The sequence below is a fragment of the Peromyscus eremicus genome, chromosome 7 (assembly GCF_949786415.1).
Source record: "Peromyscus eremicus chromosome 7, PerEre_H2_v1, whole genome shotgun sequence".
Classification (NCBI taxonomy): Eukaryota; Metazoa; Chordata; class Mammalia; order Rodentia; family Cricetidae; genus Peromyscus; species Peromyscus eremicus.
Window position 1 is genome coordinate 39,214,228 of NC_081422.1, and position 14,860 is coordinate 39,229,087.

The window sequence follows — 14,860 nt, forward strand, 5'->3', positions numbered from 1 at the left end:
CAGGAGGATTGCTGGGAGTTCAAGGCCAGCTTGAGTTACAGAGTTAGACCCTGTCTCAAGAGAGGGAAAGGGTAATCTACAGAAAGTTCTGAAATTCTCTGTCTCCATCCATAACAGAAGCAGTGGGCACAGGTAGGGGTTGCTTTCATAGACAACTGCTATTAACCATAGAGGGCAGAAAACACCGCAAATGCCTATTAGAATAAGCTGCTGCCCACACTTCAACATGCAAGGCCACGGAGAAGAGGAAGACAACAAGGAAGAGAAAGCAGAGAAACAAAATACCAAGCAAACAGAAAGGGCTAAAGCCTATACCTTAACTCTGTGAGACCCCAGCACCATCTACACCGAAGCAGGAAGACTGCCTGGCTCAGCCCGGAAACCGTCAAGGTCAAGGCTTCCCGTACAGAACAGAACAAACACATCCCGAGGAATCACACTCAGCTCTGCTCTCACCTTGTCTTTTGGTTTCTGTTTCACAGGGATACTTGGGCGGGGGGCCACTTTTTTCTGCTTGCTCTGCTCTGGACCTAAAGGATTCAAAAGTGACTCTGGTCAGATGCTAGCAATGACTGCTTTCAGACCGAATGGCCTATGGAGAGAGGGGCACGCGAACAATCTCTAGACCTCAAAGAAGAAGCATGGCAGCACAGCCAATCTAACTTTCTGTTTTGCATCTGGTTATTGTAATGTAACAGTAAAGAGTCCACTTTCTTTAACCAAAAGGTGTGAACAAATGACAGAGAGATGGAAGCATTCAGGCTCCGACAGCCTGTCTGAGACCCGGGCTTCTGGGCTGGCTCTGCTAGCCTGACATTCTCCCTGCCTTCAGCACTCACCAGGTTCTGGCGGTGGAGGCTGCTTTTTCTTGGGCTCACTTGGAGTGGTCTTGGGAACTTCTTTCTTCTGTGGTGCTGCTGTGCTGGGTGGCTGAGGGGGGATGACCGGTGCTGGCTGGGAGACCTGCTTGCTGGACTTCCGAGAAGCTGGAGTGGTGACCTGTTTGGGTTCAGGTGCGGGTGCAGGGGTGTTCGCTTCCTCACTCTTTTCTTCCACGGGCTTGCGGGGTGGGGGCTCACTGCTGCTCTTCTTTGGGGCAGGCTCCTCCCGTGCTGGTGGGGTAGCCTTCTGACCAGAGTCCACTGAGCTCTTCACAACAGTGCTCTCTCTGTTCTCTTTCTTTTCAGTGGTCTTAGACTTCTTCTCTTTCTTTTTCACAGCTAGGAGAACAAAACAAGATCATCTATCCATAAGCAAGAAAATTTCAGTGAAAAGAAGAAATACAGAGAGATCTGTAACACAGACTTGTTCCCGCAGCCAAAGCTGGCACTCAAATTCTCCACAAAGTTGAGGCCACGTTGACCAGGTGATGCAGAGGGATTTTATAGCAGAGCAGAGCTATATTTTTTTTAACATGAATTTTAAACAAATGTCTTAATTAGGGAAAATTTCAAACATACCCCCAAATAAAAAGAAGAGTCAAATGAACCCCCATGTACCTATCATCCAGCTTCAACAACCACCAACTCCCCGGGAGAGAGCAGTACTTTAAAAGAAAAACAAAAACAAAAACGAAAACCTAGTATTCTCTTTACACTGACTGTGTCCAGCTGTAAGCATGGGCTCTGTGGGAGGCCCTTGCACACCGTTACCTTTAGCCTGCTTCTGTAGGTAAGCTTTGGAAGGCATCCACTGGAGGTTCTGACATTTTCTCATCCTAGGATAACAAAGGAGAAAGCATAAAACACTGCATTAAAAGAGGAGGCATGAAATAAATTCTCCCTTGTCTGTAGAAGACAGTGAGTCGCCATTCAGGTTCACCTGACAGAACAAGGGTTTCTTCCTCCTCAGGTTAAGCTGAACCTTTAAAATCCTTGCGTCAGCAATTTTACCTACCTTTAGGATGTAAAAGGAGCAAATGTCAATATCACTGGCTCCCTCCCTCCCTCCTGTCCTTCTGCTTTGTTTTGAGACAGGGTTCCACAGAGCCCAGGTTACACTATATAGCAGAGCATGGTCCCGAAGTCTTGATCCTCCAGCCTCTGCCTCTCAGTGCTGGCATCAGAGTGTACACTGACATGACGAGCAGTATTTCTTACAGTCAACTAGTTACCGCTCTCTCATGGGATTTACTAGTCATGTTCACAAGCAGCATCTAAAAACCACGGAGTCCTTTGTTACTCCAAAACTACAGCTGCATCTCATGGCTGTGATATATTTTACCCCTTAGTTTAAATTTAATAAAATTTAAACCTCACTTGAAGACTCCATCCGCACTGAATCCACCCTAAGCTCTCTACAACTCAGTACACTCCTGGCCCCAAACAAAGGTTCTATTTTTGGAACCGTGGAGTGAATATCAGGTCTCGTATGTGTAAGGCAAGCAGTGCCTGAGCTCCATGCCTCGCTCACATCAAACCCACTGACACCTGAAAGTGGAGTTCACGCACTTTTTTACATTATGTAAATTAAATTACTTCTTGCCACTAAAGTACCTAAAGACAAGATTCGCGCTTAAATTTAGAAACCAAAACAGTACTTTTTTTTTGAGATGGTCTCACTGTATAATCCAAACTCATCTTGAACTCTTAGCAATCTTCCTGCCTCCATGTCCTAAGTGCTGGAATTACAGGCATAAGCCTCCACAACCAGCTTAGAATTACTTCTTGTCTCCCAGAAACTGTATTCCCTGAGTAAACAATGAAGAATCTTTCAACTACATTTGATGTTAATCGGTTTAATGTCATTCACTTGGTAAATATCTGTTGTGCCAGGCACTATGTAAGAGACCCAGTGACCAGAATTTCTGTTTACACAATTCTCCTAATACATTAAAAAAATAAATAAATAAAATAAAAACCCAGATGGCAGAGAGTGTGCCCACAAACTGACTGGAAAAGTAGAATATTTTCAAAAGTCTTTATCAAAACCTGCACATGCTGGGCTGAGAGTATAACTCTATGGCAGGGCACTGGACTAGCACATCTGCAGCCATCTACAAAAAACGCTTGTATGAACGAAAATATTTTGAAACCCGATGGTGGTGGCGCACGCCTTTAATCCCAGCACTCAGGAGGCAGAGGCAGGCGGATCTCTGAGTTTGAGGCTAGCCTGGTCTACAGGGTGAGTTCCAGGACAGCCAAAGCTACAAAAGGAAACCCTGTCTGAGAAAAAAAGAAAATATTCTGAAAGACTCAGAAAGTCAAGTGTAGTGCTACAGATCTATAATCTTGGTACTGGGAAGTGTATGCAGGAAGATTACAAGTTTGAGGCGGCCCTGAAATGCATATGGAGACCCTAATCTCAAATTTCAAAGTAAAATTAAAAATAAAAAAAAAAAAAGAGGGCCCAGAGACTTAGACAAAAATGTCTCCAGCTTCCTGAATGCTATAAAGCTAAAAGTGACTCTAAGAACTGGAAGATGGCCTGAGGACCCGAGCTCAGACTCTCAGCACCCATGTTAGAAATCTGAATGTGAAGCCAGGCGTAGTGGCCACGCCTTTAATCCCAGCACTGGGAGGCAGAGGCAGGCGGATCTCTGTGAGTTCAAAGCCAGCCTGGTCTACATAGTGAGTTCCAGGACAGCCAGAGGTGTTACACAGAGAAAACCTGTCTTGGAAGAAAAAAAAAGGATGTGAATGTGGTCCCACATGCTTATAGTCCCAGTATTGTCTGAGGTGGCTCTGGAGTTTCTTGGCCAAGTTCCAGGTTCAGGAAGAGACCAAGAAAATAAGTAGAAGAGTGATAGAGTAGGACTACAACACAGAACACATCTTCCTCTGGCCTCTGTATGTGCATGGGAGGATGTACACAAACATACACGACACACACATCAATGATTAGTAATAATAATAATAATTAGTAATAATAATAAAGTAATTTCAGTCCATCAAAAAATCCTATGCCTAAATTTGTCAAGTTTTTAAAATATTATTTTATTCTCAGTTTAATACTTAAAAATCTTTATTTTACTATTTGATATGTATGGTTGTTTTTGCCTGCATGTATGTATGTGCATCGTGTGCATGTTTGGTTCCTGTGGAGATCAAAAGAGGGCATCAGATCCCCTGGAACTAGAGTTATATAGAAGGTTTGTGAGCGGTCATGTGGGTGCTGGGAATTGAACCTGTGTCCTCTAGAAGAGCAGCCAGGGCTCTTAACCACTGAGCCATCTCTCCAGCCCCTGATTTGTCAAGTTTCAGGCAGCTGTCCAAAGCTACCTTGACTGATATAGTAGTCATGAGTTGCATGCAGATGTTTAAAATTAAAATAATTAAAATAAAAACATTTTGGGGGGGGGGGAGAAGGGCTTTCAAGACAAGGTTTCTCTGTGTAACAGCCTTGACTGTCCTGGAACTCTCTTTGTAGGCCAAGCTGGCCTCAAACTCACCTGTCTCCAAGTGCTAGTATTAAAGGTGTGCTCTGCCACCACCACCCAGCTTTTAGAAACCATTTTTTAAAATGTAACTCTTCGGTCACACTAATCACACGCCAAGTCCTCAATAGCCCCATGTAGCTATGACTGTCACACTGAATTGAGTACAAAAAGAATGTTTCCATTGTTGAGAATGTTCTACTAGATGGTACTGCCACAAAATACTTATTTACCTTAAGTCTCATCACATCACAAAACCCAACTCTACAACCAACCTAGAAACCTGAGCAGACTGAGGCAACCACACCAGGTTTTCCAAAGCCTCTGAGACAAAGCAGGGGCGACAGAAATCTATGTGACCATTAGGTCATCGCCTCTGAGGAAGACTCACTCACTTGCAGCACTGCTTCTTTATATTGCGGCCACCAAACTTGGGCTTGTCCAAGCAATTAGTGCAAACTCCACAGTCCTCAGGCACCTGGCAGCCGGGGCACTGGCCACACCGCCTCGATCGCCGCCCTTTCTTCACTGGAGGCTCCTGGGGAGCCTTGTTTCTGGTGACAGGCTTAATTGGTTTGATGGGTGGAGCAAGAGGTTCAGCATCTTCTGAGCCAGCAATTGATGACTTATCTGTTAAAGAAATGTGTCTTTAGTTCCAAGGGAATGTCTAATGCCTTCTTGAGAGATCCTCAAAGTCCCGTTGTATCATTAGATACATTAAACTCATTTGAATTGCTAGTTAAAATAGAAAAGTTTGTAATATACCCATACACAGAACTCAGAGGTGTTGTAGAATATGATTTTAAGATGTGTTACTTATGTTTATGGTGCATTTGTTTAACTCTGTGAAGCTGTGTTACTGTGCCTGTGTAAAACACCTGATGGTCTAATAAAGAACTGAATGGCCAATAGCAAGGCAAGAGAAAGGATAAACCTCTCTGCCTGCCAGCCCCATCTATCCTTTCTCTTGAGATCTGGGAGGAGAGGAAGTAGCCAGAGAAGGAGGAGGACTCTAGGGGCCAGACACTCAGATACACAGCAAGCCGCCGAGTAAAAATAAGATTGACAGAAGTAAGACAATGGGAAAAGCCCCAAGACCAAAGATAGATGGGATAATTTAAAGTTAAGGGAAGCTAGCTAGAAACAGCCACGCTAAGGCTAGGCATTTATAAGTCAGAATAAGCCTCGGTGTGTGATTTATTTGGGAGCTGGGTGGTGGGAAAAGAAAAAACAAACAACATAGGTGTTTAAAGTAATTATCTAAAGGTTTTTAAATGTCTACTCCTTATAGCTTGGTGAAAGCAAAATTTCAAATACTGAAAACAAAACGATCTAACTGAAAATCAAGAATAAGCTGCATGTGTCTAAGAATTCTCTCAAATGACTAACTCCATTAGAGAAGGTGTCCAGCACTGGAGTTGTATGGCGGTCATGAGAACTTGCCTGTCCTGGGGTTATTTTGTCTTTGTCAACTTGACACAAGCTGGAGTTATCTGCAAGAGGAAACTCAATTGAGGACATGCCTCCACCAGACTGTCTGTAGTCAAGCCTGTGGGGGCATTTTCTTAATAAACAGCTGATGAGTGGGGGACCAGGCCATTATGGGTGATGCCACCCCTGGGCACGTGGTCCTGAGTTGTCTAAGAAAACAAGCCTAACAAACCATGAGGACAAGCCAGCAGGCAGTGCCCCTCCATGGTCTCTACTTCAGTTCCTGCCTCCAGGCTCCTGCCTTGAGTTCCCTGTCCTGGCTTCCCTTGGTGATGGAGTATGACCTGAGAATTTTAAGACGAAATAAACCCTTTCCTCCCCAGTTGCCTTTGACCCTGGTATTTTATCATAGCCACAGCTGAAACCCTGATTAACATAACGCTGCACAGGCCGCTAATTCCTTGAAGTATAAATAACCAGGAGATCCAGCTGCTGTGTTCTGAAAACTACTGGTACAAAGAGGTCACATTCAACACAGCTGCTTCCAGGCAGGTTCTTAGTGTGGCCAAGACACTAACCTTGTTTTTGAGACATGAGATGCCTCTGACAACCTCGCCAAATCTTTCTTCTACTGCATGGCAGTCTAGGCAGGCTCTACCCCTTCTTCCCTCTTCCCTTTCAGGGGCTAGACTTGCATCGCAGTCTGATGGCTTACCAGTCTTCCTGGGGTAGCTCACCTTTTCTTTATGAGGCATTTCCTCTAACAAAATCTTCAAATATTTAATCCCCTCCAGCTATCTGACTTTGTTTTTTTTTTTTTTTTTTTTTTTTTTAAATCCAGTCTAGTGAACTATGAAGAGTCTACTGGCATCTGCAGAGAAAGCAAATGAATGGGTCTGCTCACAATTCCAAGGTCGATTTCCTTGACTTACCATCATTTCCCATGGAAGACAAAATTTTTTCTCGTTCTTCCCATGGTAAGGCACTCAAGGTGGGCATGTCATCAGGAAACACAGCTCGTTTCCGGCCAAGGGCAACAGCAGCTCTTCTGCAGACATGTTTAATCCGGGGTCCTCGCACAGAGGTTTCTGATGAATCACTTTCTTGACCCTGAATAGGAGATACACAACAAATAGACTACTGTGCATGCCACAAATGCAATTAAATGAAGCCAAAGTGTATCTGACCAACTTATTATGACCTATCATCAAAGTATACAACTCTAGCTAGCTATTCCTAGCTGGTAAGCCAATATATGGAAGTCAACTACTTCTGCATCCTAAAATTAGCAGCAATCTCTACCTATACTGTCCTCTCTATGTTACATTAGAACACAATTTTCTACTTCTCAAAAGTCCTACTGGTCCTTGAAAGACCATTGCACATACTACCATCTTTACCATTTGTCTCCTAGGAGCTCAAATGTTTAGCCTAACTAAGACTTGCCCCAAGGACTCGGGAAACTTGGTTTTAACGGCAAGGTGGGCAAGAGTACCTGTGCTTTGGGCTGGTCAGTTTGCTTGAGACTCTTACTCTTCTCAATCTTGCAGAGCTGGGCTTTGGCCTTTTTTAGGAGGCTGGCAACCCTCTTGTCAGTCATTGGAAGCTTGTCTGCCTGAGCCAACATGGAGCCTATGGAGGAAGTGGAATGTTTAACAGTGCTAGATGAAGGAGTGGAAAGGCAGAGGGTTTTCTCCTTCTCCAGGGATGGGGCAGTTGGGCCGAGGTCCAAGTTGGTTTTTTCCAGATTTCCTCTCCCTTTCTTTATAAGTATTTTGGTTTTGACAGCTGTTGTATCCCCAAGAGTCACAGAAGCAATATCGGTCCCAGAATCGAGCGATGAAGACTTCTTCCGCCCCGCTGCTTTTTTGGCAGAAGATGAAGTGCCAACATCTTCTCCAGCAGCCTTCTCTTTGGAAACCCGACCCACAGGATACAAAGCAGAGCTACTCTGCATTTCAGAGCCCTTTTTCCTCTTCTCTTTCCTTGACTCGCGCTTATTCTCCTTCTCTCTCTCCCGGTCTCGCTCTCGGCTCTTGTCCTTCTCCACGCTCTTGTCAGCATCCCGCTCTTTGGACAGCTCCTCCGGGGCCTTGTCTCTGCTCCTCCCCTTCTCAGTCTGCGAGCCTGGGGTGAACCACGGGAAGAGAGTCGGGCTATCTGATGAGAACGGCTCTGCTGGAGCACTAGTCTGCTTCCTTGGTCTCTGAGTTTTCTCTGTAGATTCCCCAGACTGAGTTAGGGAATGAGAAGGAAAAGTAAAAGTTGGGTTTAAGGCACTAGCGGCAAGAGGACTAACAGGAATGCTTAATGAGGAGGAGACAGAAGACGGGGGAGTGAGAGGTGGCAGCTCAGAAGTACTAAGCCTTCCGCTTCTTGTCCTCATGGAGTGAGAGGGTGACCTTGGTTCAGACCGAATGGGACTAAACACTTTCCTTTTCCTCTTTCTATTAGATACTCCCGAAGAGGATGCTCCAGCAGAAGTTCGATTACTAGGCAAGGTCACAGACTCGAATATTCTAGAGTGTGCCTCACTTGGAGTAAATCTTGGAGCTCTCAGAATGGGGCTCCTTTTGTGGATATCAAACCTTGTTCCAGAATGGAGTGGTGAAAACAACCGGGCTGAAGCGGCAGTACCAGACGCGGAAAAACCAGAAGCGAAGCCAACATCCTCGGGAGTTAGTGGAGGGGGTCGGAAATTATCAAATATCGGTTTGCGAATCAGACCTTCTTTGGCATACTTTGCTGAGGAAAAGTACTGTGGCTCTGACCTCGAATGCTTTAAAGAAGTCCACCTAAATGTTGGCTCCCGCAAAATAGATTTCCGCTTCCCTTGCATGGGAGCAGCAGAAGGAGGCAAAAACGGTGACGCTAAGGGGATGGTGGGAGGCATAAGCCAGGGTGTGTGGTCAGAGATGCTGGAGGCTGGCTGCAGGGGAGGTGGGGGGGTAAGGAGGGGCGGAGGTGGTGAGGAGGAGGTCTGCTGCTGTGGGGCACTTTGTAGAGTTGGTAATTTTTTAGTTGTTCTAGATCCAAAGCTTCTCTCTGACATGGAATACCGTCTGCTTCGCCTATCGCTGCTCTCATTTTCTGGGGACTGGGAAATAGGCAGTGGAGTATGAACTTCAGGGGTGTTACTCCGCTCCTCAGGAAGTGCCTGGATCTCCTCAGAGGCCTGAGAATCTGAGGTGGTGTCGATGCTGGGACTGCTGGATCGGGAGGAGTCCGAAGACATCTGAGAGGAGTGCTGGGAAGCTGCACTGGACTTTTCAGAAGATCCACAGGACGTGGCGCTGAATCTACTGTTTGGTGTGGATTCTAGTCGCGGAATTTTAATCGGAGGGTCGTAATCCTCATCCTCTATGAAGCGTCGGGGGGTTTTGATGATCCTCGAGGAGATGGCGCTGACCACAGGCATGATGAACTGCCGGATGTTTTTGACCTGCGTCTTCACCTTCCTCCCCTGAAGCTGAGCTGCTTCCTTCTCGATTTTCTTCTGTGCCCCCTTCTTTGCCCTCTGCAAGAGCTGCTTAGCGATTGCGGCATCGGTCCTTTTAGAAGAAGGAATAATCCTGACCGGTTTAATCCTTCGAGGGCTCTGTCTCACCGCGGTCTTGTCTTCTTTCGTGAGTGGGGGTGTCCCTTCCTTGTCTTTCCGGACCTTCTGGGGCTTTTCCAGTTCAGAGTTAAGGAGGAGACCTGAAGGGGTCTTTACCCGTTCTGTGGATGGTGGTCTTCCTCGCCGTCTTACAATCTGTACCCCCTTCCTTCCTATTTGGAGCTTCCCTGTCTTAAACTTAGACTTGAGAGGAGAGAGTTTACCTGCTCTTAATTTTTTAATCTTTGTGGCTTGCTGGAACATAGCAGAAGGGGTCCGTTTAATTTTTTTCAGACTATCTTCTTTGCTTCCTTTTGTTAACTCTGAAATGTCCTTTCCAGGTGTGATTTTGATTTTTACCCCAGGGAAGGTGGGAGGTCTTCCTCTCTTCTTTTCTATGCTTTTAGAATCTTTCTTCTTGATTTTCTCTGCAGATTTGGTCTCTGATTTACTTAGAGGGGGAAACACAGACGGATCTGGGAGGGTAGCTGAGTTTCGGTCAGAACCGCTTCTAGGTCTCCCGCGAGGTTTTCGAGGACTAGTTTTAACTGTGTATAGAAATTAAACAATGAAGAGCATATATTTAGCTGTGTAGTTCAGGTCTTAGCTAGGCTGAATATAATTTAGCACAGGCCATTTTGTACTGAACTCACTGGGACTAATGAGTCAATATTATATCTTAGTTGTGCTTAATTTCTTTTCATTGAATATTTACCTCAAAGAAATCAAGTCAGTAACATTCCACCTGAAAAAACATTTAATTATTTTTCTGGTACAAAAATGAAAGTTAAGTTTTTCACTGAACAAGTGACCTAGAAAACAGAAATTCCCATTCCTCAGATTAGCAGAGTTTGGTTTTTCTTCCCTTTTCTAAAATTGAAAAAAAAATTGTTTAGAAAAACCTGCACTACATTATCCAGTCACCAAGAGTGACATTCAAGAGCATGTTTCTTTCCAAAGTTGACAGTGGCAGTACTCAGGAGGCTGGCAAGCCTGAGGTCAGCCTGGGCTACATGTGAGTTTCAGATCAGCCTTGGACTACACAGAGACCCTGTCTTTAAAAAAAAAGACCAAAACAAAAACAACCTCAACCCAACGAAGACGACGACAACCAACATCCCAACTTTTCACTGTATAATTATGGCCCTGAATAAATTTGAAAAACAGTATCAACTTTCATGGGCAAAGGCTCCTTCCTGGGCAGCTCAGCATCCTGTATTTTTACTGTTCTAGCAAAGTAAACTAAAAAGTTTGACTTTGGAGGAAAACCGCTCATTCCTAAGTGGTCAGTCCACTCACTGGTGTGTAGCATGAGAGCTCCTGTGTGATGAGCTTGCTAATCTACTCTTTTTTTTAAGATTTATTTATTATGGACACAGAAGAGGGCGCCAAATCTCATTACAGATGGCTGTGAGCCACCATGTGGGTGCTGGGAACTGAACTCAAAACCTCTGGAAGAGCAGTCAGTGCTCTTAACCTCTGAGCCATCTCTCCAGCCCGCTAATCTACTCTTTCCTAGGACTTCTTTAGTTAGTCCAAGTTACAAAAAGATTTAACCTTAATTGATATTAAGGTCAAATCAACAATTTAATAAGATAGATCTTTGCTATTCTAAATAAAATAGGTAGGTGTGATGAAGGTAGGTATGCCTGTAACCCCAACACTAGGGAGGCAGAGGCAGGAGACTACCCATAAGTTCAAGGGTCTGTCTATGGGATTCCAGCCAGGGCCACACATTGAGATCTTACTGCAAACAGGAATTTCCCCAAATTATAAAGATGCTTGACTTGCTACTATGAAAACAGTCAAGGAGCAAAACTGTCTCTACTACCTAATGAAACCTGTATTTAAAATGCAGTACGAACTGGCTATGACAGCCATGCATGATGTACTTACTTGTGATCCCAGTACTTGGGAAACTCAAGGTTAGCCAGGGCTACACAGTGAGCTCCAGGCCAACCTGGCTACAAAGTTAAGACCCTGCCTCCAAAAAAAAAAAAAAAAAAAAAAAGCCTATGGTATTCTTTTATTCTCTCTTAGCTTCTCAGGGCTATATAGTACAACATTCTTCTGAGACCAAAACCTCCCTCACCAGGCATCTAAGGAGACTGCAGCCTCTATGGATATTTGTGATACAGAGCTGCTTTCCAACACAACAGAAATCAATGAAGTCTCCTGGCTGAACTTCGTAACATAAACACAAATGCCTTCCTCACCAAATAACTCAGGAGACTTCCCTTATGAGAGTTAAGAGTTTACAAATCAATTGTCAATATATACTAATTATAACAAAGACAGCAGGTAACAATTCATTTAAGTAGAACATAACCAGATGCTTCAAAACAACAACAATGTGAATGGATAGTCAAGAAAACACTCACAAGGAAACCACTGTGAAAGCTGTGAATTAACTAAGAGTGAAGACTTGACTCCTCAGCACTGTGGGCCCATTTGACGGGGCTGCCCAGCTTCAGCAATTCTGAAACCTCTTCCATATGACTTTTTAAAAGAAGCTTTCACAGACAAGTAGAAAAAGGAGACCTCAGAAGTCCTAACTCAGCTGCTAACTTCTTACTCTCAGGGCCACACACCAGCTCCATCTAATTGCTTATGTCATTTTGTCCCTTTCCTATATAAAAATTTAAGATTTTATCACCTCTTAAAGAAACCACTACTACTGTCTAAATAGCAGGTCCCAGACCACTGCTACCAGTCACTAGATGGCAACACCATCTTTAGGAAAGACATCGTCAGCTTGGGTGTCTAATTAGATTAGTATAGAATATATAATGACTCTTAAGTGATACCCAAATGGCAGCAACCATCACAAACTAAACAGAGTAAAAACATCTAACAACATAGTATTTAACCAGTCTGTTTATCCACAGGAACAAAACCATCCAAGTCAGGAGTTGACAAGGTGAGGAGTGTGTTTCCCATTAAAGACCCTCAGCCTTTCCTCCAGAGAACTGACCTATCCAAGCAATTAAAGGTGAAGCCCACTGACCATCTTAGAAAACTGCCTGTACGTCTAGAACTTTGTTGAGAATTGATACACAGTGCTAATAAATGGAAACACCCACATAATTTTCAGTTTCTTTATTTTAGTACAGCCTTTTAAAGTTTAGATAAAAGGTATCATAGAACGCCAACATGTTGTTTCTGGATCTTTGACAACAGTACACTAAATTTCATCTACAAAAGGGGGGGGCAATTCCCCCCCACAAGCATAAATACTACCATAGGATAGAAAATGATAAATTTGACCAGGTCTCCCTACATCATTCCCATGCCCAAGTATTACCCAGAAAACCATGGTAAAGGAGTAACAAGTACAGGCAACAGAAACCACCCCATACAGTCTGGTTCCTAAGTCGGAAAGAAGCCACACCCTCCCAGCAAACAGACCGCAGACTGACAGCACACGCTTCGTAGGCCATACCTGAAGGAGACCTTGTGGGACTTCGTACTCTGACTTCTTCATCTGAGCCAAAACCTAAGAACTGCTCATCCTACAACAAAGGAAAAGCATTTTACAATCAGAAAAAAAAACATAACTGTGAATAAATCCCAAAGAAATGCCCAGATGAAACAAATGCATTGGAAAATTAGCCTCTACATAGGAATATCATTATCCAAATGGATTCTATAAAATAACTAAGATTCAAATCATGGACCCAGTCATATAGTTTCATTATACCTAATAGCTGTGTAGTAACAGAACAATGCATTGAAAGTTCATCTTTGGTGAACAGATAAGGGATAGTCTAAATTTCAAACTACAGACACAACCCCAAACCATTAAAGGATAACTTTAATATAAATAAGCAAATCAGGATAATGTTAAAAGTACACAGCCGCAAAAAAAAACAAGCACTTAAATCTACAAACATACAAGGAATGCCATAAACCAAATAATGATCTCTTGCCCTACTAAATATTAGAGAGACTGTAGGTGCCATAAGTGTCAGTTCCTTAACCCAGGAACTGTTATTAGACGTGATTTCTGTACATCTGAGATCAGAGTCTCCACGTGCACTTTAGAGAGCATCACCTTAAGATGCCCTCTGATAATAGACTTAATGGTGGGCAGCAGTGCTGGCGACAGGGATCATAAAAAACTGACCACATACAGCGACTCCCTTCATCACTAATGGAAACATCTTATTTCCAGTTCTGCTTGGGAAAGACAAAACAAACAAACAAACAAAACTCTCCTCACCTGCCCTTAAAAAATATTAAGGATCGATCAGCCTATTTTGGACAAGTTCTACTGAGACATATTGACTAGGACAAATTTACTGATTCAGAAAAAGTTCTTTCTAGAAAGGTGTGTGTGTGTGTGTGTGTGTGTGTGTGTGTGTGTGTGTGTGTGTGAGAGAGAGAGAGAGAGAGAGAGAGAGAGAGAGAGAAAGAGAGAGAGGGACTATTTCACAAATCCACACAAACACCACCACTCTGGAACGAAGTGCAGACTTGCTAGAGTCTGGTAAATCCTGAGCTGTGTCCCAACAGGTAAAGTCCCCAGACTCTCCTCCTGTGGACAGCGCCAGTGGATGACACTGTCCACTCCCACTGAAGAGCTCTTTCCTCAGTTTAAAACTAGAGCCCGGTGTTAATAAGGTCCTTAACCACTTATCACCGAGGAAAACAGTAACACGTAAATGGAACCTTTTAGACAAATTAGCAGTTCAACTCTTGAACTTGAAGGCTTTTAGGCAGCATTTATTTATTTATCCAAGTCTAAGACTATAAAGTATTTACGGGGCTGGAGAGACGCCCCAGCTGTTTAAGAGCACTGGCTGCTCTTCCGGAGGACTTGGGTTTGATTCCTAGCACCCAAACGTGACTCATGGCCATCTGCAACTCTAGTTCCAGGAGATCTGACGCCCTCTTCTGGCCTCCGAAAGCACCAGGCAGGTGCATAGCACACAAACATAAAATGTAGGCAAAAATCTATACACATAAAATAAGTATTTAAAAAAAAAGTTGAAATTCTCTTCAGAAATCAATCAATCAATCAATCTCTCTCTCTCTCTCTCTCTCTCTCTCTCTCTCTCTCTCTCTCTCTCTCTCTCTTTCTTCCTTGGTTTTTCGAGACAGGGTTTCTCTGTGTAGCTTTGTGCCTTTCCTGGATCTTGCTCCATAGACCAGGCTGGCCTTGAACTCACAGAGATCCCCCTGCCTCTACCTCCCGAGTGCTGGGATTAAAGGTGTACACCACCACTACCCAGCTAGAGAAATGTATTTCTTAATGTATTCTAATTCCAATGTATTCAGTCTAAGGAACACATACTAGAGTGCTTTTCTTTTATAACAGTTTCTTTTGTCACTAGGTTAAAAGCAATTTTAAAAAAAATTCTCTTAGTTTAAAATAAACACTTATTGTGAACATTATTTGTAAGAAAAACCTATGCCTTTATCTTAAAATAAAACAAGCCAAACAGGCTGGAGAG

General features: G+C 43.7%; 1 protein-coding gene across 1 annotated transcript in view; it reads right to left on the reverse strand.

The window, feature by feature from the left end:
* Kmt2a (lysine methyltransferase 2A) overlaps positions 1-14,860 on the reverse strand; it is a 79,522-nt gene that overhangs the window by 36,992 nt on the left and 27,670 nt on the right. The window contains exons 2-8 of the mRNA XM_059267734.1: positions 12,847-12,916; positions 7,302-9,952; positions 6,739-6,916; positions 4,771-5,005; positions 1,653-1,717; positions 840-1,220; positions 457-530 (exon numbers count right to left, since the gene is read on the reverse strand). Coding sequence (XP_059123717.1) covers positions 457-530; positions 840-1,220; positions 1,653-1,717; positions 4,771-5,005; positions 6,739-6,916; positions 7,302-9,952; positions 12,847-12,916 — 3,654 coding nt within the window. The remainder of the gene's footprint in view (positions 1-456; positions 531-839; positions 1,221-1,652; positions 1,718-4,770; positions 5,006-6,738; positions 6,917-7,301; positions 9,953-12,846; positions 12,917-14,860) is intronic.